The 25,288-nt window shown below is 47.3% G+C and overlaps 1 protein-coding gene across 1 annotated transcript in view; it reads right to left on the bottom strand.

Moving 5' to 3' along the window:
- Positions 1–1,068: 1,068 nt before the first annotated feature.
- UBE2QL1 (ubiquitin conjugating enzyme E2 QL1) overlaps positions 1,069–25,288 on the bottom strand; it is a 44,749-nt gene continuing 20,529 nt past the window's right edge. The window contains exon 2 of the mRNA XM_004059058.5: positions 1,069–2,445. Coding sequence (XP_004059106.2) covers positions 2,314–2,445 — 132 coding nt within the window. The 3' untranslated portion in view covers positions 1,069–2,313. The remainder of the gene's footprint in view (positions 2,446–25,288) is intronic.

Below are 25,288 nucleotides of genomic sequence, written 5' to 3' on the forward strand. Positions count from 1 at the left end.
CGTTCATAAAGAATTGATTTCTTCTATAAGTTTCTAACAAACCTAATGGAAATGCCATGCAAGAAAAATCAAACTCTGAGTGTATGGAAGGAGCGACACTGAGCTGAGTGTCTCTCTGCTCTGTCGCCGGCTGTCACCCAGCCCAACCCGGGGTCAGACCAGTCTCCTGGCTGCACCCCTTGGTGCAGTTCTCAGAGACCACCGTGAACCTGTTTTTCAATCAGCTAATAAACACTATTGAAATGACCTGCCTTTGGATATATTTTTCCCCCTAAAGTAAAGCTGCTTTTAGTTTTCATTAGAAGAGGAAAATATTTAGAAAGGAATAAACTCAGGTGCTTTCCCTAGCAAGATGTTTCTGTCCTAGGTCTTTAATCTCCACAGTGTAATTCCATGATGACCACTAGCTCCAGGGTCCAAAGACCGTCAGCCAAATGTCAGGTTTCCAGGATGGAGAATGCCACCATAGAGGGTTGGATGAATGAACATCGTAAGTTCACTGTCATCAAGTTTCACGACTATTATGACTCACAGGGAACCTGAGCAGGCCCTGCATTCTTCATACACTGTCATTTTGGTCTGGCAGAGCTGCCTGTGTGCACTTGGGGGCAAATAAGAAAGTGGTAAAGAAAAACAAAAGTAACAATAAGTTTGGTGAATGGCCAGCCCTGCTGAAAGGCGCCAATCCTTGTTCTTTGAGGCAAGGCCTCTTGGATCTCTGAAAACCTTGAACCAATGGGCAGGTCCCCAAGTAGACAAAACTGCCTGAAGAATTGAATATATTATCCCGGAAGACTTTTCCTCCTTCACAGCGGTAAGATACAATTGGCAACATCTGAACTTGATCCAATCATCCCTTCAGCTCCTTGGCTGCTTCTGGGGACTATTTTAATCTACTGAATTTTTGCAAAGACTATGGGTTCCTAAGACTCATTTCTGGTACCTGACTTAGAATGCTGCTCTGGAATTACATGTTGTAGTATTTGCAATATTTAAAACATTTAAGAATATCTGAAATATTTCAAATGGAAGGATAGCCCACAATGACTGGATCCTTGAGGCAGTGTATCAGGTATGCATGATTTTATTTAAAATGTGTCCAATAAGACTTTCCACTTGGAATGAACATTTTTACCTCTTTCCTCATATTATTAGAAACAGTATTTCCTCATTTCATGGAGTTTCTTAGAAAGTTCTAAGTATTAACAGAAGAGAAAAATGAAACCGTGGGGAGATTAAATAACAGGAAGTTTACACCACAGCAAGGGTGCTCGCCCATCCCAATTTCGGGGGACACACAAGTGACTATTGGGTGAAATAGACCCGATCATGCAAATCATCGTATGATCACTTGGTATCCTTTGGCAGTTCTGACATTCATTGTCACTAGCACAGATATTAAAATGAGTCAGATGACTGCAGTGAATGGGAAATCATCTTTTGCTTTTGGTGGTGGAGAGAAGACAGGAACACAAAGGCGCGGCCGTAGGACCATTTCCTAACATCGGACGAGACTGTTCGCAGCTGACCATCCGTTGCTCTGAGCCCCAGAGGGCGCACCTGGTGTCCACGCCACCGTCTGCCGGGGGTGGTCGCAGTATCCTCTGCCTTCCATCTAATGGCACTGGTTTATCTGTGGACAGCAGCACACCACAAATCAGCATCGAGAGCACATTTTCACCAAGTGGGCAGTTGTGGTTTTAAATCACTAGAACCTGGCAATGTTAAATTTGTGTTTTCATGAGCCAAAGGTCATAGCACAAATGAGGTCTAAATGTCATCACAGCGGACCATGGGCCACAGAAAGACACATTTTCAAGTTATGTTGACCTTCCAGGAAGAAAAACAGAGATACAGAGCACAGCAAACACGTGCCGGGGACGCACGGCGGAGATGCACGGCGTCCCTGTGAAATATGAACGGCGCCATTTACATGGAAATGGAGCCAGCAGGGGCATTGAGTTTCCTGCCAGCTCCTGTCGGAGCTGCTGTCATGGAAAGAAGCTCAGGGCAATGTGACCGGGGTGGGCAGAGGGGCAGGCAGGCTGGGAAATGTCACCATCTCAACATGTGTTCTAAAGTGACTTCGAGGTGATCATTCATTTATAATCGAAACATAATCCGAACGGCATTTGCTCCCTCTTCCTCTCTGTAAACACATCTTTTCATAAATAACTTAAACGTCTCCTTGGCATTCAGGATGCAGTTCTGGCTGGAGTAAAAAAGGGTGGAGGATGCACAGCGTTGAGGAGATGTCAGGGTACTGGTGTGTGTGTGGACAGGCGCTCGAGCGTCTACTGCACGTGGCAGACATCAGCCGTCGGACACGGGCGGGGTGACCCAACCATATTTTTCATGCGTCTTCACCAAACTCTTAAAGGTAGCTTCAGCTTCCTTGCGACTGAAGGACTTTTTTGATTTGCCGGCTTTTCTACAGATCCGTCCCTGCGTGAGATGAGAAGAAAAACCAGGTTAGAACATCACTGGGAATTCTGTTTCCTACCATCTTTATTAAAAACACACAGAGTCGTGGGGATTTCTGATGTCTGAATCAATGCAATGCACTGGCCACCAGCAGGGTGGGGGCAGCCTCACTGCCCAGATGCAGAACAATTCAGCTCTGGCACCAAACAGATAGGGCAGCCTGGGGCTGGCAGCCTTTTAGGGGAGGGGGGTGCTGTCTTTACAAACCCCCACACAGCACTGGCTGAATCTGAACTTGCTCATTCCACAGTGCTGCAGAGAAATCTCTGCCCCAGTTCCTGAGACACGCAGGAGGGGCCGCCCTTACCAAAAGGGCATCAATTCACAGCCAAGCATTCTTTCCCTGAGGCAATATACTGTTCGAACTTCCTTTCCCTCCCTCAAAAGAATGCCTTTAATTATCACTTCAAATTCCTCTGCGATAACAGGGAAGATAAATGTATTTATAGAGAGATGTGTATATTTGTATATTTCTACTAATATTTAAAAACTCTATTTTTTAAAATTCAAGTTCCAGAGCCATTAGTGAATTTACTGGAATTCATGTCACTTCAGCACCATTTTGTAAGGTGATGGTGGACATTTTCATGGAAGAAGAGACCCATCCTCGAGGTCCAAGAGAGGGTAGAGGTCAGGGCAGGTGCTTTGTCACACGATCCCGGGAGGGGGTGGGGCCAGTGAAGAGGGCCACGCTCCCTCACAGTGACCAGGCGTGTTCTGCTCCCAAGGACAGAGCACTTGTCTCTGCAGTGGTCAAAAGGGACTGACCCATCTTATGATGGCACAAGACGGCTCTGGACTATGCGGAAGAAGAAACCAGGCAACACTGCCCATGTGACAGTATCTTGGGAAGCCCTGGCAAATGTGGAATATCTGGCATCAGAGGGGAGGAGCAGATGGAAGACAACCAGGAGTCGGGGTGATGCTGGCCTCAGTTGGACCTGTGGCAGCTCTCACTCTTCCAGCCTCAATTACTCTTCATTAAGCCTCTTAATGGTGGATCAACTGAAACGTTCCCTTAGCCTCTGAGGCACATTTCCTTCCACTTAACCTCCCCCAGGCTCTCCTGGAAGATCTGCTCCTCTCCTTGGGCATCCCATGTACATGTTTTGCAGATGGGGCAGAAATGCCTGGAAAGAACTGGCTGAGCTTCATGTACTGGCAGGCACACAATTACCAACCATCGCCTGCTGTTCAGGAACCTTCGCGAACAGAATTTCTCTCTGAACAGATCCTCTGCACTTCCAATTCGGGGCACTGGTGCTACAGCACAACTGTGGGCACGTACTGGGATGTGAATGGGGACCAGGCCTCCCCACCAGCAGCTCCTACAACACACAGCAGCCAGGTGCCTTGGACAGCCATAGAGGGCAGAAGCCATACGGGTCTGTGTGGCCACCAGCAAGCACGATCCACCTGATCCTGGCTCTCTGATAACCCACTGACAACTCCAGTGGGAAGGCAGCTGTAATGGCCTCTAAATCTACTGGGCAGACGGTGCCCAACCACCTGAAACGTGGAGTGGAAGAGGCCGTTTCACATGCTTGTATTCGGAGCCTACCTAGGCTTCCTTTTCAATAACTGTCTTTTCAACAGTGGACACACAGGCCGATCCGTAGTTGAGGAGTCAGGAGTCCAGGGTTACCAAACTCTGTCTGCTCTGGATATCCCTCTGGTTTCACTTGTGCATCTGTCACTGGGGGCAGCAGAACCTTTTCCTTTTTTAAAAAATTTTTCTTTTTTTTTTTTTTTTTTTACAGACAGGATCTTGCTCTGTCATCCAGGCTGGAGCGCAGTGGCGTGATCGTAGCTCACAGCAACCTCAAACTCCTGGGCTCAAACAATCCTCCTGCCTCAGCCTCCTGAGTACCTAGGACTACAGGTGTGAGCCACCACACTTATCTAATTTTTTATTTTTTATAGAGATGGGGTCTCACTATATTGCCCAGGCTGGTCTTGGACTCCTGGCCTCAAGTGATCCTTCCACCTCAGCCTCCCAAAGTGCTGGGATTACAGGCATGTGCCAAGATGCACACCTTTTTGAAAACGCTGTATAACTCACATAGGAAGAGTTGCTAAAAGGATGAAGGAAGATCGGAGGAAAAGATGACAGGAAATGGCCATTTATTCACTGCTAGCAACATCCCCATGCCTCACTAGGATTGACTCCTATTTTGAGTTTTATAACTTCAAGCATATTTGCTTATGCGCTGTAATTATGCTTGATAAAAAGAGACCACTCAGAGCTAATATATTCATAATCATCATAATTGTGGGCTGAGATCAAAGTCCAAAGTTATCTTATTAAACATATGAAAACACATCTTTCACATCTTTGTGAGGATGTTAGCATCAATTTCTTCTTCTTTTTTTTTTTTTCTTGAGACAGAGTCTCACTCTGTCATCCATCCAGGCTGGAGTGCAGTGGTACAATTATAGCTCAGTGCAACCTTGATCTCCTGGGCTCAAGAGATCCTCCTGCCTCAGCCTCCCAGGTAGTTGGTGCTACAGGCATGCACCACCACATACAGCCAGTTAAAAAAATTTTTTTTATAGAGACAGGGTATCGTTTTGTTGCCCAGGCTGGTCTCGAACTCCTGGGCTCAAGCAATCCTCCCACCTTGATCTCTCAAAGTGTTAGGATTATAGACATTAGCCAGTGTGCCCGGCCAGCATCAATTTCTACATCAAGTGACAGCAAATATCAAGGGTTGATTTTTTTTTTTTTGGCGAAAATGCATATTTTAACCATCTCTATCCTTTTTCTCCACAATACTGAAAATCTATGGTATTATTTGAAAATCCTCAACTAAAGGTAGCTAGACCAATAGAGGCTCACAATCATCTTGGACCATTCTGTGGTTTTTGGCATGAACCCACACTTTGCCTATTCTTTGTGAAAGTCTCAATTGTTACAAGAAACAACAAACAAAACCCCAGAGGAACAGACCACTCTTTGTTGCCTTTTCTTCCCTGGAAGAATTATGAACAGAAAGCCCTAGTGCTTAGTCAATTCCACAGCTGGGAGACAGAGCCCGTTATGAGCCAGTCAGAGGCTCAGCGCATTTATTGCACTACACTGTTGATAAGGAGCTCTCATCCCATCTCCTGTCTCTTACACCCACGTTTACAATTAACAGTTTTTTTTTTCATAGGTTCATCTTCTGATTGGCTGTTTAAATATGACACAGTGAAATGCTGGACTTGGAAGCCACTCCCTGCATTCCCCCTTTATTTCCTGGCTCTGCCAGGGTCACAGAGCCGTTTTTCTGACATGCCCTTGCTGTGCCCACTGCACCAAGAAGAGGGGGGACCCCTCCATCCCGTGTTCCCTGCTTGCTGCAGGTCTTTGGGAATTGCCATTCATCCTTCCAGGATACAGTCTCTTGAAATGTGAACTTCTGGGAATCAAGTGCAGACGATACCCATGTCACACATCATGACGAACATCCAGTAAGATAATGCATTTTAAAATACTGAGGACTTTGAACTTCATACAATTAATAGCGTTTTTCTTATTCTCATAACATTTACCTTTCTCCCTTGTCTGTTTCTATTTAACTAATAATCAAAGAATCTAGTCTGAGATATTTCCTTTGAATAACTCTCATTTCTTCTAAAATATCTCTACTTGTACTTAATGTTAAAAGGCATGGATGTGACTCTTCACTCATCCACTACAACAGCTTTGTGTTATCACTCAGAGTTTACAGCAACACTTCCTCTCTTTCCTGAGCCACACATGGTTAAGTGTATATTTATGAACAACTACAGGATTTTGCCATCACCACCTTAAAAGTCTCATTGTAATATAGAAGTCGAACAGTGTTAATGAGAATACAATTCTCCAGGGCTGCATCTGTCAAACAAAACCAGTAGGTGGTATTTTGATTTGATTCTTTTTTTCCCTTATGGCCTTTTGAGGGCCAATAGCAATGATGCAGCATGAAAACATTTCAACACAGCTAATAAGATGACAAGTGGCCCCAAACTTAACTCCCCAGTTCGGCCCCCATGTAATTGAATTTCAGCCTGGCACGTCTGCATCTCCCTCAATTGTCTAATGTTTCTCATTCATTCACTTATGCATTCATTCAATGTGTTAGGTGCTGGGTCTAACAAGACAAAGTGATGCCAGGTCTCTGCCTTTAGGGCTTAGAGTCTATTGTGGGCGGATAATCAGGCATGTTGCAGCTGTTGGGACAGAGGGTGTGGAGCAGGCAGGGTCTCTCACTCTTGGTATTGTTGGCATCTTGGGCCAGGTAATTATTTGCTGTAGGGGCTATACCTGCATGGAAGGAAGTTAGCAGCATCCCTGACCTTTACCCACTAGATGCTAGTAGCACCCCGTGAGTAATGAGAGAAATTGTTTCCAGACATTGTTAAACGTCCCCACAGGAGCAAAACCACTCCTGATTGAGAACCACTGGTGTGTAGAACTAAAAGAGCCAGAGGCAGGAAGAGTCAATTCATTCTTTATTCATTCAGCAGACGATTGCTGCAGGTCTTCCCTGTGTCAGGAACTGTGCTGGTGACCGGGACTTCAGAGCTTTCTAAGCATAATAATTCTGGTCCTTATGGAACTTATAACCCAGACGGTATGACGGATTCTACACTGGGGAAGAGAGAAAGAAAGGAGAGAGAAGAGGGGTGGTGGTGGTGATTTGTGTGTTCAGAAAGATTTCTGTTGACAATAACGTAAGCTAAGCCTTGAGACATAGGTGGGCGGGTGTTTACCAGGCTGTGGTGGGAGAGGACAAGGGGTCCCAAATTGAAGGTGTGAAATGGCTCACTATGCTTGGGGGAGGGGGAGGGGGAGGCTTGGGCATGGAATTTAAGTGTGTGTGTGTTTGTGTGTGCGTGTGCTTGTGTGTGTGTGTGTGCTTGTGTGTGTATTTGGTGGGGAAGGAGTTGCATAATTCAGTAGGCCTGGCTTCAAATCCCAGCTCCAATACTTCCTGGCTGTGTGACCTTGGGTGAATCACTTAACCTCTCTGAATGTCGATTTTCTCATATGTAAAATAAGCATTATAATAGTATTATGTGGCATTGGATTCTATAAGAATTTAATATGTTAAAACATAAAAGATGCTTTGCCCAATGCCAGGCACAGGGTGAACACAGTAAATGGGGCTTCTTATTTTTTCAGCTATCACGGAAGATCTTCTCCTTTGGTAAAGATAGTTTCATTCTGTTCTCTTGAAAGAACACACAACATTTCTGTCTTTTCATGTAGATGTTATGACTTATTCAGTCACAAAAATGTCCACAGGCAAATTCAGTATATTGCATTTACATAGCTAATTTCTTAGCCTTTTGAATTACGTCTGTCTTAACAGGTTGACATTAATACATTAATTCTATACTTACTTGATTAGATTTTTCTCTCATTCCTTTTCTTTGCAAACATACTTTCTTGGTATTTTTGTGTTTCATTTGCCTATGAATTACAGACTTTTGCCCTCTAAAAATAGTTAAAATTTTCAGACTGCTTACGTAAAGTTTTGAGTTTCCTGCACTTATTTCCTGAGCCAAAATTACAGAGCTGCTACTTGTTTTTCAAGTCTTTGAAGGAGTAATTGTCAGTCTAAAAGCACTCGTAACCTTAAGCTCCCTGACATGGGTTGTAAACGTGTGCAAGACTCATTTTAGGTTTCCCCTAAAACTTCTATCTGGGGGCAAAAATTAAAGCTCACTAGTCTCTTGGCTTGAGGAAAACCAATGCTTACAAGCATCTTTCAAAGGAGGTCCACTTTGGAAAGACATTGGGGATTTCACCTTTCTCTTAAGGTTTAATGTTCAAAGGAAATCCTAGAAAAAAATCAACTTGTAAGTTTCTAAAGGACAAATGAGACTCTATAACAGATCAGACTCTTCTAAGAAACACATTCCCAAATCAGATCAATGACACTGAAGCCACTGACAAGCAGGGGACTTCAGCTGGATCTAGTCGGATGAGACAGGAAACAGAAGGATCCAGAGAAGGTGAATATAGCCCTTATTGTGAGTCTGGGGGTGTGTGTGTGCATGTATGCATATGTGAGCATGTGCATGAGTAGTGCATGTACATACATGTGCATTTGTGTATGTGTGCACGTGTGCTCATGTGTGTGTGTGTGGGTACTTATACACATGTATCGTGTCACATGTGAGCATGTGTGTTCATGTGTGCACATGCAGGTGGCTATGGTGGTTACATTCAAACTGCAGGGACCGATGTGAGCCTCGCTGCTGTGGAATGGCTGCTGACTAGAGCCCACAGTAACCTGAGGGAAGGCTCTTGGCTGAGTGGAGGGAGCCCCAGGCCACATGAGCCAGTTTAATGGGTGGTCCCTTTGCACAGGGAGAGCTTCAGCCTGGTGGGTTCCGAATCTGTCAGAACCCGACCCAGCACTAACCAGTGCAGGGAGGGAACAAGCAGAGAGGGCTGGGAGAGCAGAAACAGGGGAGGGGGAAAAAGACAGGGTGGGAACATGCTGTTAGAGCTGATGAGCCGCCAGTGAGGTCATGTTGAGGTTTTGTCTTAAGTGCAACCCCGGAGACTGCTGAGTCCCCATACCGCCCGCAAGTGCCACGGTGACTGCTCCGTGCTCAGCTCGACTCTGATGTGAGGCTGCTGCCTGGCTGTTTTCACATCTCATCTCATTAAATGTTGACCTGGGCAACCTTTGCAACGAGTAGGAAACTGGGCTTCCATTAACTGACTTGCCAAGGGCTATAGAAGAGCTGGGTTCGAATCAAGGACTCCCGAGACTGAAGGCAGAGGCACCGCAGAAGAGCATGTGTGTGGCCTGAGGGTGCCATGAGGGGCAAGACCAAAGACAGGCAGCCTCAGGGCCAGGGCCTGCGGAGGGGCCCAGAATCGTCAGGGAAAGGGCTGGAGGCAGCCACACAGGCTGGGCGACTTCCTCCAGGAAACCAGGACTTGGAGTATGCAGACCAGCCCTCCCTGCTCGCCGCCCCTCCGACGCCAACATGGGCCACTCAGGCTTCTGCGCTCCCTGTTGGGTTTCACTCAAAGTTTGTGCCCAATATGGCTTGGGGTTCCTTTCATCGTTCAGACACCAACAGCAGACTCATTCATATGCATCCCCCATGACTAGCTGTGATTTAGTTCCTAGATCTGGTAGCTAAAAAATGTGTTGAATGGTTTCTGGAAAGTACCAACTCAAAATAGTCACCTCAGAAGCCATAAACCTGATCTTTCGGTTACACTTTCAGAATGCACTGTTTGCCCCAGAGACCTGTTGACTCACGCCCAAGCCAAACACATACAGGTGACCAGAGAAGTGGCTTCACAAAGTAGATGACTAGAACATCCCACCAGATCTGAGGGCATAGAGGACAGTGCATTGGGTGGTGGGGCACGAGGGGCCACATGGCTACATGGACCAGCCACACAGGGATCAGCCACAAGGGAACCAGCCCTTGGCGTGGCTTTAGGTGGAAATAACGACTCTCCTCCATGGCTCTGCTCCCACTTTGATAGAGATATGTAGTTTCTGCAGAAAAAATGCACTGGGAAACCCATTCTTATTATAGTAAAATTTCTCTCTCTAGCGAGAATGTTTCCAGGCCTGGAACTGGGACGGAAGGGCTGTGCGTGTCCAGGAGAGGCGAGCAGAGTCCCAGCAGGTGATGCGGTGTCCTCAGGAAGAAGGCTGGCTGTGCCCTGCTGACATGCAGGGAACATGATCCTTCACTCCAAATGCACCTGCCGTGCATCACATCTGTGGGCTCCTCATTTTTTTTTTTTTTTTTTTTTTTTTAGACAGAGTCTTACTCTGTCACCCAGGCTGAAGTGCAGTGGCACGATCTCAGCTCACTGCAACCTCCGCCTCCCAGGTTCAAGTGATTCTCCTGCTTCAGCCTCCCAAGTAGCTGGGATTATAGGCCTGCACCACCACGCCCTGCTAATTTTTTTTTGTATTTTCAGTAGAGATGGGGTTTTACCATGTTGGCCAGGTGGGTCTTGAACTCCTGACCTTGAGTGATCCACTCGACTCGGCCTTCCACAGTGCTGGGATTACAGGCATGAGCCACCGTGCCTGGCCAGGGCTCTCATTTTTAAAGGCGTGTTTGAGCCTATCAAGACGTGGAAGAGAGTGTACAGAACACAGTAAGCATGTCTTTTCTTCTTTGGGTGCTGACAAGAGCATTGGTCTGATCAGAGTGTGTTGGACTCGCAGCAGGAGGGCCTTGCTGGCATGGTGGGTGGTGCACAACCACGGATGTGCAGTTTTCCCACTTGGAGCTGGGAGACAAGATGAAAACATCTGGCATCTCTGCAGGAGCAGGTGTCCTCTAGATGAGAGTGCCTCTGCTTGGGCCCTGCTGACGCTGGAGCTGGATCATCCCCGGCTTGGGCGCTCCTGTGCACTAAGGGTGTTCAGCAGCTTCCCTGGGTCATTCCCGACCATGTGCACCGCAGAGTGTTCAGCAGCCTCCCTGGGTCGTTCCCAGCCATGTACACTGAGGCTGTTCAGCAGCCTCCTGGCCTCCATTCTCTGAATGCCATTAGTACCCCTCTCCCGAGTGGTGGCAACCAAAAATGTCTCTGCCTATTGCCAAGCACTCCCTAGGGGGCTGAATAGCCCTGTGGAGAAGCCGTGCTCTAGAGTGGACTGTGGGTGTGCAGGAGGGGGGACCTAAAGGGGCTGGGGGCCCAGACGAGTGGAGGAGGCTTCCAGGGGAAGGTGGTTCAGGAGCTGAACGCAAAAGACAAGTGGCAATGATCCAACCAGAAAGCAGGAGAGGGGGCAGCAGGAGCAGACGCCACGTGAGGGTGGGCAGTGAGCATCCTGAGGCTTCCGGGAGTCAGAGCTTGCTGGGGGGTGGAGGTAGGCGAGGCAGGGATGGGAGGTGCCTTAGTTTCTTGGGCCTGCTGGAACGCAGCACTCCAACTGGGGGCTTGAAACAACAGAAATATGCTCTCTCACAGTTCAGGTGGCCAGAAGTCTGACATGGAGATGTGGGCCCAGGGGAGGGTCTGCTCCAGGACTCTGTTCCAGCACTCAGGGGCTGCCAGCACCCTTGTGTGCCTCAGCCTGTGGGCACAGCGCTCTAATCTCTGCCTCCGTTGCCATACGGTGTTCTCTGTGAATCTGTCTCTGTATCCAAATCTCCCTCTTCTTACAATGACACCAGTCATTGGATTAGGGACCACCCTAACCCAGCAAGGCCTCGTCTCAACTCAATGACTTCTGCAAAGGCCCTATTTTCAAATAAGGTCACATTCACAGCCACAGGGGGTAGGACTTCAACTATTTTGGGGAGGACATAACTCTGCCCACGGCAGGCATAAAGCTGACAGAGAGGCCTTTCACCTGTGCCTCAGCGCTTGCACCCATTCTGCAGGTGGGCGCACATTGGGCCATGTTTTGCTTGCGGATGGGTCATTTGGGAGGTGGTGTGGCGGTCAGTTTTGGGGTGTTGTCCAGTTGGGTTATTGTCATGGTCCAGAGAAGATGGCGAGGTCCTGGCAGAGGCCACTCAGTGAGTCCAACTAAGGTCACGTGGGCAAGGCTGGGGGAAGGATCAGTGGGAGGCCCGAGCCACTCCAGGCTTCTGACCCAGGAGGAGCAGGTTTCTAGGATAAGATACTGAGTTCTGTTTGGGTTGGCTGGCTTTGAGGTGTGCACAGAAATCCAGGCAGGAGGCTGCTGGGTATAGTGGTGGGAGCTCACACCAGGGAACCTAAATGATGTGGTTCCGCAGGGAGAGGTGTGCGGGGAGGGGAGCGTGCCCCCTCTCTGCTCTCTAGCCATAGGCCCGTGAGCAGGTCACCCTCCCTGCACCTAGTCACTGCACCCATGTCACTACCCGCCCTCACCTCCTGCATGGGGATAATGAGCACCTGGCGTGCAAGGTGAGATGGGATGGAGGTGGTGGGCCACCATGCCAAGTGACCCGGGGCCAGGCCTGCAGAGAGAGATGCTGTCTTAGGAGCAGGCTGTGGGGTCCTGGGAGGATGGGTGTGTTTGGCTGGGGACAGTCAAGAGGAGAAGCAAGAAATCTAGAAAAGGGGAATTAGGGCAGGTGCAGCCACAACGAAGCGTGCACAGGTGAAATGGCCCGAGAAGCACGCTCCGGGCCAACTCTTGGAAAACAGTCATCTGAGATGTGTGATGGTTACTTGGTTTATAATAATATCAAAACCTTAAAAACTCCTTTTGACCTTATTTTTTAGCACTCTTTGCACATTAAGAAAAATCTGGTTCTTTAAAAAAAGTGTAGCTTAGCCATGAACAAGTCCAAAGAGAGCAACCTGTAACCCCCAGAGGTTTATGAAATGCTTGCCACCCCACAGACCTCAAGCGGGGTATTAGGTAATGCCGGCACTCAGAAACTCTTTCTTAAAACTGTGAAACCTCTCAGGATGACAAAGCCAGCATCAGTTTCGTGTATACTTTGGTGATACTCGTAAGGAATTAAAGCGAAGCCACTCTACTTAATATTATAGAAAATCCTAAAGCTCTGGCAGCACCAAAGGCACAGTTCATGGGCGCTTACAAAACAGAAGCAGCACTTGCCTCTACATTTTAAAGAAAGTTCTAGCAATTACTGAACTGTTTTGAAACAGATGGTACTTTCTTGGAGGAAGCAAGTGCAGAAAAAGGAACTTTTTGCTAAAAATGTAATGATATGAGATAATCCTCTCAAGGTTATTTTTTGGAGATCCCACTAATACTTATACTTTTGCATAGGCAGCCGGATCCCAGTGGGTTTCATTAATGTGCACTTTAAGACAGGTAAGTGACAGATATGCTCATTAGTGACATCGTGGTGGCTGTGTCGACTGTGTTGAGGGCTGTCTGAGCCAGGCCCTGTTCTCAAGATGGGGCAAACACTCTCACTAAACCATACCGAGACACTCCAACAGGTGGGGTCTGCTGTCATCAGGTCTATTTTACAGACGAGAAAATGGAGACACACAGATCGATAAGGTGCTTGGAGTCACTCAGCTAGGAAGTGGCCAAGGGCCAGGATCCCAGTGCAGGAATTCCTGGCTTTGGAGGCCACACTCTGAACCCCAAGGCCAGGCCAGCTCTCAGAAACGTGCGGAAGGCTCACAGATTTAAGAGAAGGCAAACAAGATACTGACTATTCACTCAAAAAAACAAACAAACAAACAAACGAAAAAAGTGACCCGCCTGGCTGTGCCCCCTGGCACTGGATGCTCCTTGGCCACCACTTACCTGTGTCTCTCTCAACGTCATCTCAACAGGGAGCTCCTGGCCAGCCATCCTGTCATTTGCCACACGGTTTATGTAAGCCCCGAGATGATCAGGGCCCTGAGTCTACCTTTACTGCATAGATTCTGGTCTTTGCAGCACATGTGAGGGCCTCGGCACATGCTACCTGCCTGACGTGGTGAACAGGGTGGGTGACCTCCCCGGTGAGTCTCTGTCCCGAGATGATGGGGGCAGTCTGTGTTTGTCACTTTGGCCAGGACCAGAATGCAAAAGGAAGCTGCTTTTCTTGGGCTGCACCCAGGATGCTGCACTCCACTCTCAAGGCCGAAACACTTACTCAGCACAAAGCAGACCCCCGATCTGTGTTTTCTCCTTGTGAGATCATTCCAGCTGTCTTCACAGAGGATTCTGGAAAAGTCTTAATGAGCACAGCCTCTGCCCTTGTTATGATAGACAGACTCACCGGAGGATACAGACATCAGCACCTCTTCATTTGCTTCAACATTTTACTCCTTGGACTTGGCTCCATTAAGGCACACATTTCCCTGACTAGCCCCAGAGACCCCCCACTTTCTTACTGAAGTCGCCCCTAGTTGAAGTCAGCTCTGTCTGCTCCTATGCTCAGTGAGTGACCTGCAAGAAACAATGGTGTTCTCCTACCCAACTTGACCTCTTAGATCACAATCCGGCCAGCTCTTTTCCCTGCACAGTTGGTCCTCCTCAGCGTTCCATGTTTTTCCTTCTTCTTGGAACACATACTGAACAGGAAGAGAATCCAGGGCCCCATCGCTGTCTCAGCCCACCCATTCTCGGTGGCTTAATTCTCACTTTCGCCCTCTTGTTCCGGTGGGTGGGACTCTGCTCACTCAGCTCTGTGGCCTCCCGTGCTGTGTATCCCTAGATGCCCACGGCTGCCTCCACCCTGCCACGCCTCCCTGATTTCAGGATGAGGCACTGGGGATCCAACACACTCCTGATGCTGCACACGATAGAAGGGACGCCCCCAGGGCAGGCAGCTCTGTCATGGGGCCTGGCCTTCCTCACTCCTAGGAAAGATGAAGCCCCTGAGCAGGAAGGAAGCAGAGGGGAGCGGAGGGGTGCCAGGGAGATCAGATGCACCGATGGGCACCCACTCGCCATGTCTCCTGCCTTTTGCCTGTTTCCTGACAGAATGCATCTGCACGTCCTAGGATCACTCTCCCACGTGCGCAGGAGATCATCCACCTGCAGCCCTAAGCCCTTGCCTGTGGTCTGCTGTGGCTTTGATCACCCGTGCCATTGGGTGATCAGGACACTTCATTTCACAACTGCTATGGCCCAGCCTTGCTGCGGAACAGTTCTCTCAGCACAGATAGTAGGTACGGCGATGCTGTTAAAGGGAAAAGTCCAAAAAAAAACCGAAAGAGACCAAGAATGTCACTAGGAAATGTGACAGGAATCAGAGCCTGGGAATGAATTTGTCAAAACAGAGGCAGCCACCATTCGCTGTCTGCCCTGCTAGCAGGAGCTTCACGACTTTGACCAAAAAGCCCAAACTTAGTTGTTCTAGAAATATTGCATCAAGAAGGAACGCGTGATTTTCACAGGCAACCCAGGTAAACGGCGCCTGGTGCTTTCACTGCTGAGGTGGCTTCAGGGAGGCTTTGCGTTTGATGGTGGCAGTTCACGGCTGCTATCTCTTTCCAAGCCATGTTACTTACAATGACAGAGAAAGCTCATGTCACACAGCATGCTCAGCACTAGAGTTTCACAATGCAGAAGGAAATCCAGCAATGTCAAAAAAATAAAGTAAATGAGATTTTGGAACCACTGGAAGTCTTCAGATATATTTTCAGGTAAAATTTCAGTGTGAAAATATGATCTGGGCACAAACTCTATAAAAGATAGGTTACTTTCTCAAATAGTCTGTTTTTGCAATAAAGCACAGCAATAATAAGACTCTACATGGATTATTTACTTCACCTACTTTGTTACTTTTCTAATTTTTAAAAGAAGGAATTGTGCTCATAAAGATGTGAGATTTAATTTATGCCCCTAGAGATCCCCAATACCTGCCAAGCAGGTATTTGACTTTATTCTAGGAGGGTGGTTTCTGGGGAGACACCAGGTCTGTCTTTCATCTGGCTTGCTTTCTTGAGGCACTGAGTGAAGCTGCAACTTGTGCGATATGGGATATGGATGAAACCTCCTGGAACAGCCTTGCATATGCAATTTGTTTCCAAAGAACCACCCAGATTTGGTCAACAGCCCACTTGGTCTTTGGCTTACACGTGCCACATGGGGGAACTCTTGAAATTCCCGCCTGCAGCCTCTCCCTGCCACCCAAATGCCAGTTCCACACACCCACGTCCTGCTGGACACTTCCACCAGGCCAGCAGCTGCTGTCTCCATGTGGACGTTGTAAGATCCAGCTCATCAACTTTCTGCCTAAATGGTCTCTCTTTTAACCTCTTTATTTTGAACAAAGCCCCACTGACTTCTAGTCAACCATTTCCTTAAAGTCTGGAATGTCACCAGGTCCAGCCTCGGGTTTTGGTGGTGGGGGTGGTGGTTGTAGGGACTCCGGGCACACCTATCCTCAGCAGGCTGATCTCCGGGCGCACCTGTCAGCAGGCTGACCTCCAGGCACACCTGTCCTCAGCAGACTGACCTCCACGCACACCTGTCCTCAGCAGGCTGACCTTCAGTGCAAGGAGTTGTGCTCTGTGTGCAATTCACCAAGAATCTTTGGCATGACTAAAATGGCGGCTTGGTCTGCAATGGTGGCAGGGTGACTGGGAGGAGGTCACGGCCAGGCCAAAGGTCAGTTTGTGAGGCCCAGTGAGGCCTGGGGGGCACGTGGAGTTCAGGATGGAGAAGCACACAAGGTGGGCTGTTTGAGACAGTGTCATGGTGATCACTGGCCCTGAGAGTGTGGGCGCTGGTGTAGGCATGGGGGTGTGTAGAGGGTCCTACTTCCTGCCCCTGTCCCTCCCCAGGGCACCCTCATGTGACTGTGGACCTCCAGCACTGGTGTGGGCTGGTGGTCTGTGGGCTTCCATGTGGGCCATCCTGGGGAGGATGGGGTGAAGGTGGGAATTTCGGGGTCCCTGGAGTTTGGGTCTGGTTTCCAAGGGCAAGGGGATGTTTCCACTCTCTCTATGCCAAGAGGGGGCCACTCCTGTCCTTGTGAATGGCAAATCATTATTGGTGGCAGCTAGTGTCCAGTGAAGACAACGCCGTTTGTTTTTACAAATCTCAACTACATTTTCCTGTGAAGAAACCCATTAATTAGCGAGTGGGCATCTCTCATGTGATATGACCAAAGGTCACTCCAAGCAATGAAAGGAACCAAAAGGTACTGCCCCAAACCTGCCATGCATTCGCAGAGTGTGCTTTGCTTTCTGCAGCAGTTCACAAATATTATATAGTAAGCTTAGGAGCAGGTAAAATAGTGTACACCTGAGGGGTGCCGCATGTGGCTCTTTAACCGAGCACCCCAGATGTTTCCGTTTTGAGGTCATTGTCTCATTGAGTCAGGACAGCACAGCCCTGGCAAAGCTTCTTCCTGCAGCAACCCTGACCCAGCAGCCCCGCAACCCAGAGGGCAAACTCCAAACACATTCTTAAAATGGGATGTTTTCACCCGTGGGAAAATTAGACCTTTAAGTGCTGAAAAACTTTTAACAACCAAACACCTCAAAATAAGCTGGAACCATGCTTGGTGCATTTGCCCTGAGGGCACCGCGTTGACTGCTTTGTGCCTTGGCTGCTCCTGAGGTGCTGCTGAGGTGCAGGCTCTGCAGAGGCAGCAGAGGTGTCTCCTCTGCACAAACATCGGGACCCCACCCCCTCCCTGCTCAGGCCCCGCCTCCTAGGAATGAGGGAGCCCCAGTGCCACTGGCTCCCTGAGCTTTCCAGATACTCATCCATGACTAAGCAGGCATACCCCACCCTGATTTTGAAGTCCTGAAAGTGTTCTGAGCCATTTCAGTGGGCGTGATGAACTTATCACAAGTTATCCTAATATACTTTTAAAAATAAGTGTATTTCATAAAGCATTCTTTCCGACAGGTCTTGGAGTTAAATCCAGCACCTATCAGCAGGGGCCAGGCCCTGGAGAGCCTGTGGGTTTCTGCCCAGAACATCATTGCTCTAGCTGGTTCTCCAGCTTGCTCCACAGGGGCGGGGCTTGTCTCTTGTGGGCGGGGTCCTCTCCAGCTGCAGGCTGGAGGGCCAGTTCCCTTCCAGCACCTGGCAGAGCTTTGGCTTCAAGGCCGAATCCCTTTACAATGACCCTGCCTCCTCCAGCACCGCCCACCCCACCCCCCATGCTCACACTTCCCCGGGCCCTGCCTTCCTACCCCTTCCCTTGGCTCACTCTGGTTTCTTGTTAAATTAAGAGCTCTCAGTGAGACTCCACCCAGCAGTGTGCTACAAATACTGGATAAAAGGAATGGACCGAAGCCATTTCAGGGCTATACAGTATCATTCCACCTTTCCAGACTGGCTGGTGTTATACAGGTGATGTAAATGAAACCCAGCACACACTTTATGTTTGCAAGGAAATAGGGGACAAAGATATGGCATAAGATAGCTTAGTCAGTGTAGACAAAGCAAATTCGGGATCTCCGTGGAAAATGCTGTGTTCTATTATCGTAAAAGAGTCTTAAGAATGTAATCAAGAGAGGAAGTTGATTCTAAGTTCAAATTCCTAGTCTCTGGTTGAAAAGCTTAGAAAACTAAAGGACTGCTTTTGATTGACCTAATAAAATTAACAAGAGATTTTCTATAAGCAACTAGGATGGCTATTATTACTTTTAGGTCATTACTTTGGGAGATGTTCTGATTTTAATTCTTTTATTTGTATAAGGGCACTGCAATACAATCTCGGCTTTTTGATTAAGAATCATAATAGCTAAAGAAAATAATTCAATCGGTGATTTTTACAAGCGTCACTTGAAATCTTCAAACACTGTTTATTTTATGATAGAATATAGGGAAAGCTGCGCCAGTCACTGCCACAAGGACGTCACATGCACACGCATGCTCAATCGTCATCGGGGAAAGACTGCTCCAGCCTCTCCTCAAGATGGAGAAACGGAAGCACAGATGTAAATTGCACAATGCCATGCAGCTGGTAGGTGCTGGAGGTGGGATGTGACCTGGTGGGACTCCAGTTGGGTTCTGGAGACTGTGCTCAAAGCCCCTTCTCACCACGTGTGAGGATGGAACCTCCAGGTGATGCCCCACCACGCATTATTCCAGTACTAAAGTGCTCATTGCCCCGCTCAGGTGCTCAAGCTTATTTACTGACGAATGAACGACGAAGCCTGTGGGGTTATCACTATGAGTCTGAAGGCCCCCGCATGCCACAGAAATTCCAAAGAAAGGATAGTACGCATGTTACCATTTTCCAAAATGTGTCCCATGCAGTATTTTACACATTATGTCATCTAATTCTCACCCAGGAGGGAGATGCACTTGGGATTTTTCAAATGATTGATGAAGAATGAAGGAGCAAGTAACTTCTCTGTGGAAGTAGAGGCAGGAAGAGGCAGTGCCTCACCAACCCAAGCCTCATCCCGGAACTGGAGTTGGAGCCCTGTCATGTCTGAGCATTGGCAAGAAGTATCAGCACCTTGCTGGCTCTGGGAATTTTTCAATAACGTCTCCTAAGCCAGGACTTCCCAACCTTCTCTGGCTATAGCATGCCCCCCTCCAATGCCATGCACGTACTCCTGGTTGTTAACCTCCTAAGCACGGGTGCTCCATGCTGGAAGATCTACATGCAGGCATAGACCATGGTGTGCCAGCCTTCAGGCTGTACCACTACACGCCACGTGCACAGGCAACATCATTTTAGCCCTACAGGCTTAAAGCTTCTGCCAGCACTCAAATTCTGATCTCAGCTTCCCAATAAGTATCTTTTAGAAGGTAAATGTTTTCAGGAAACTGGACTTTCAAAGTAAAATCTTTCAATTTTACTGAAAAGACCATATGCAATATGTTATGTTTGCAGCCAATAATTTTTTGAGGGCCTACTGTGGAAGGCACTAAATCAGATGTTAAAGGGAGCTAAGAAGTAAGTCATCAAAACTGCCCTTTTCCTAGTAATGGAAAAGTTAATCCCAGGTATATTTGGTGACATTTTAAATGGCATAAGAACAATTTTACAGATTAATTTTCCTGGCTTTGTTATTGTGATATTTACATTGGCTTGTGGTAAGATTCAAAGGTAACAAAAAATCAAGCTTCTTCAATCTCCATATTTGAAGCAGCAAAAATAAGTTTTGTGCTAGCTTTGTTTGCCTGGCTCTCATGGTACTGAGTTTTTCTGCATCACTGGGATGTGACTTTCTGTTGACCTCATTATTTGTAGATGCTAGAATTGCCTACATAGAAAATCCTAAAGGCTCAGCTATTTTTGAGGAACTGGATTTGTTAGAGAGCGTTAATGCTCCACAAATAGCCATGTGGGTCCTTACATTTCTGCCTCCCTTGCAGTCAGATGGGGGCCATGTGGCCAGTTCTGGCCAGTGGGTGGTGAGCAGAAGGAGGCGTGTGTGTTCCGGGTGGAGATAGTCGGGCGCTGATGCTGACATGCTCCCCTCACCCTGCTGTCACCCACTGCTGCTGTGAATTTGGAGGCTGTGTGCTCCAGATAGAGAGCAGACACTGGCCTGTATTAGACTCTGTGCCAGAATATACTTTTCCTGTATTAAACTGCTGAGATTTCAGGGTACGCTCTTGTGTGGAAATGAGAGTTCACTGATCAGAGTAAATTTCTTGACAAATAATTGAAAAATTACAAGGTCCACAAAAAGCTAAGATGATTTTGAAAAGGAAGAGCAGAGGGGGTTGTAGTCTGTTGGCTGTTGGACTAGGAGGCCGCATTCCTAAAGGTAGTGTAACATTTGTACAGGAGCAGGAAAATTGGGGAACTGAGCAGAAGAGAGAATTGTATTTACATGGGACTGTCATGGGATAACAATGGCAGCAGAAAGCCGTGGGAAAAGACCAGGGGGTTCAGACAGTCGGGCCAAGGAAAGTGTTTACTGCAGAGAAAGGAAGCTGGGTGTCTACCTGGCAGCTCGCATGGAGAAGGGCTCGAGATGGATGAAATCCAAAATGTGAAAGGAAAAGTTCTAAAGCCAGTGGGAGGAGGCTCAGGAGGATGCCTCGTGATGGGACATGAGGAAATGCTCTTCCCAAACAGCCTCGATCATAACGTAACTTGTTCAAAATTATGGAGGGCTTTTTTTCCTCAATAAAAGATGAGAAAGAGAAAATAAAGCAAATTTGGGGAGAAAATATTTGTGATGTCTAACACTTGCACAAAAAATTAATACCTGGAAAAAGAAAAATTTTCTGAAAATTGAGAAGAAAAAGCTAGACAACCCGGACACAATGTAGGGAAGGGAAAGAAGATCAGCAGATGTCTAAAGAAGAGACCTGAATGGCTGACAAGTATGCAGTGTGATGTCCAGATCCCAGTCATCAGGAAAGCACAAGGAAAGCAGCAGTTAGATGCCTCTAGGGTCCTGTCAAGGGGCAAAACAGAGGGGAGGACGATGCCAGGTATTTGCAGGGAAGTGTGTCGATCGGCCACTTCCAGAATGTCAAAGGCATTCTGGAAGTTTCTGGCAACATCTCGAGACAATCCACATACCGAGGCTCGTGCTCTTGTGAGCTCACAGCTGGGCATCAAGCCCAGAAGATCCACTTGCAGGTCAGTAGCCATATTCCTGTAACCACAGGGAGGTGGGAAATTGCTGGCATCCCCAGGGGAGTGGATGAGCAAAATGTGATCAATTCACATCTTGGAAAAATATGCAGGTGTGAAAAGCAATGGGCCAGACACACAAACAGTGACACAGCCGGCCCACCAGCCCAAGTTCTGGGTGAAATAACTAAGATTCAGAGCAAGGCACGGAGGACAGCACTGGTTGGGCTGATGAAACACACATATGCACGGAATAACATGACACACCTGACAGGATGAAGTGTATCTAATAATATCTGCTAGAAACAGAATGGGCTCCCATGGGCCTTGCATGGATGGACTGGTGGGATATCATTAACCTCTCCCTACACCTGAGACAAAAAGTGAAAGTCACAATACAAATGTGGTTTACATGAACGTGTATGCCAGAATTTATTATGCATGTGTAAAAATGTGATAGTTTATATATATATCCATAACTGATTTGAACATACAATGAAAACAAGATCTCACCTACGGAATCAGCTAATATTATGCTCCTGTATCAGGCAGCCCTTAAGCTGTCCCAAAAGGATTTCCGATTCCTGGCGTTCACTCCCTGTCTGACCTCCTACCCCTGAGTGCGAGGGACCTGAGCTTGCTTCTATTGCACAGAGGATGGCGGAGTGATGGAAAGTCACTTCTGAGAGTAAGCCACAAAAGACTGCAGCTTTGGTCCTGGGTGCCCTCTCTCTCTCTCCCTAGCTCCCTATGAGGGAGCCCAGCTGCCATGCTGTGAGCTGCCCCATGGAGAGGCCCACAGGCAAGGAACTGAGACCTTCAGCCAACACCACCCAGGGACTGCATCCTGCTGCCAGCACATGAGTGCTCATGGGAACCAATCCTCCCCAGTCAGACCTCCAGATGAGACAGCAGCCCTGGCCTGCAGTTCCCCTGCAGCTCTATGACAGACCCAGAGCCAGAGGCACCCAGGCATGCAGCACTCAGATTCCTCAACTACGGAAACTAGGAGAGAAGACATGTTGGTGTCTTCAAGACACTGAGTTTTAGGATAATGGGCTATGCTGCAAGAGATAACCAATGCTGAGGGCTGGGAATCCACTTGACAAAAAATTCCTAAAGATAATAAGATAAATAACAATCAAATGAAAAATGGACCAAGGGCAAAATGAGAAAGTCAAGTGGCCAAAACCCATTCCCTAAATCCGTCCCCACCAAAATACAAAACCCAACTGTATGAAAGATGCTACACCTGAATAAAATAGAAAATATGTAAGCCAGAAAAGATGAGATATGCTTTGCCAGTGAGATTAGGAAGTAGTGAAATCATCAGGGTTGGAGAGGCCTGGGAGGTTTCCAGCCTCCTGCTGCTGACGGGACTGTAACCTGGGGTAACCTTTCTGAAGGGCAATTTGGCAGCACTGTATCCAATCAACACGGAGGGTGTTCCCACCCTTTGATCCAGTACCCCATTTCTGGGAGTTTCCCTATGGTAATTAGGGTACAAGGAGCAAACATGATATACAGGACAGTCCCCGTGGGTTGTTTAGGGAGGGAAGAACTGGAGGCCTCCTAACTGTCACCCGACAGGGCTGGCTCAGACGTCCACATCACCCTGCACCCTTAGGGGCTCAGCAGCCTTTTGAAGACTTAGTTGACCAGGAATATGTCCAGGGACCTTATGAGAAAAGATGTGCACACCTCAGACTATCCTGAAGAGCACGGGCCCACTGCTGAAAAAATCATGTATGCCTGTGGAAGTGTGTGTGTGCACACGTGTGTGTGCATGTGTGTGTGTTCACGGGTGCAGAAAAACAGCCAGTATCTCTAACAGGTGGAATCATGAAACTTTTCATTCTCTACCTTAGCATGTACTATTTTCTATAATCAGAAAAAAATTCTTAATGTCTACAGGCTAGACATATACCATTATAATTCTGTGCACAGTCACATAATACACACTTTTCCTGGCCTCTTCATGAAATACCAAAGCACTGTAAAATGACAATAGTAATAGTAAGAGCAATCATAGCATTATATAATCGGCTAGTTGCAGGCCTGGACACACATGGATCACCCGGAGGTGTACAAAGGCACAAGCCCTCTGGGGAGCACCAGGCTTCCAGGGGTCCATCCTTCATTTAGAGGTCAAAGTCCTCACACCATGTTCTGCTCTCTGAATAACCATGAGACTTTAGAGGAGCTCTGTGTTCAGTGCTGGTCCACACAACAGAGCCGCCGCTGGGCTCTGAACACCGCGGCCCCGGCATCGCTGTTGTCTTATAATCGCCGCAGACCATTGCGGGGTCCCGCCCGGCACCATCACCGAATGTCCTCTGTGTTCACTCTCATCACGGAGGGGCGTCTGATTCCAACGGAGTAACATTTGTTAAACTGAACCAAATTAGAGCAATCTCCTTCTCTAATAAATTGTTATCATCATGAGGGCAGATCAAAGTTGGCAGCAACAGAGAAAATCTATTTATATTGTTCTCCACTTAATTGGCTTTTTTGGGTTAAGAGCACTTAGAGGAAGAAAAAAGTCCCTACAGATCATTTAAATTATGACATTGTGAAAGTCAGGGGTGTCATCCTGAAATTGAAATGTAAACATATAAGTGTATACTGTTTGAATAAAAAAATTTATATAACTACTTTAAACATACATTTTCATTTTACAAAGAGCCTTAGTGTGTGTGTATATACGTACATATATATATATATGTATAATCTAAGGATATAGACATACATAATTACATATATAAAATATATATATAATATGAACACTATAGCTCAACACCGTAGCTTATATATATAAGCCTTAGATTATATAAATATGTGTAGATTAAAATATTTAGATATAAATATATAAAATATAGATTATGTTCATATACATATATATAAAGAACCCAGCCTTATAATATTTTGGTGGACTCTGACATCTCTGAAGTTTATGGAAAATCCCTCAACTTGTGAAGCATCTGGAATGGATTGGCCTGGGTGCCTGAGCATGGAAATGATGCTTCGTGTTACCTGCCCAGCTGTGCATCTGGACACATGAAGATAACAACTGATCTGGAGAAGACGCAGCCAAAGCTCAGGCAGATTTGCTGCCCTCCATCAATGCTGGTGGAGGAAACCAAGTCAGCCCTGCTCTTGCAGAGTTCAAGATTCCAAGGAGACAAGAGACAGGAGGCTGGGCAAACAAGAAGAACGTGAAGAGATGCAGAGGCGGCGGGCTGGTTGCACGCACAAGTCTGTCAGCCTCTGCAGGAATCATGAAGAAGGCCATTCTACCCTCTTCCCAAGTCTTGTGGCAGACTGGTGGTGATAATTGAGGATATTTTAATGAATTTGTCTACTTCTGAGTAAAACAAGAATGCACGTAAAGTGCACATGATGGAACATAACTGTTCTCTGATGCGCCTTGTGACTGGTCTGGTGTATCCCCCAAACAAGCACTCTGGTACATGCTTGTTTCAAACAATTTGATCAATAAAATTAACAACTAATAATCATTTCCGGAAGTAACTATAAGTTAACTGAGTAAAATTCTCCTAAGAAGTAGAATTGAAGGCTTTCAGAAAGCATCTTCGAACTAAATTTGGTAAAACATTTAAAATGATGAAAATGGTGATTAAGAAAAAGCATCAACTTGGTACATCAGCATCAAAACCAATGGAATGAACAGATTCCCCATGATCATTTCAGCCTCAGCTCCTCACTGGAGAGCCACCTTCAAGTCTCACTGATGCTCCAGGCGGCTGTTTGAAATAAGGATCCACCAGTCAGCCCGTGTCTGTTGTCCCGCCTGAGTGTCTACACTGCCTGCCTGACTCCACCCCTCCACACTCTCATTTTGCTGGTTGCCCTCTTTCTCTGTCCTCAGGCCAGTGCACACAGC

This window comes from Gorilla gorilla, chromosome 19 (genome assembly GCF_029281585.2).
Source record: "Gorilla gorilla gorilla isolate KB3781 chromosome 19, NHGRI_mGorGor1-v2.1_pri, whole genome shotgun sequence".
Taxonomy (NCBI): domain Eukaryota; kingdom Metazoa; phylum Chordata; class Mammalia; order Primates; family Hominidae; genus Gorilla; species Gorilla gorilla.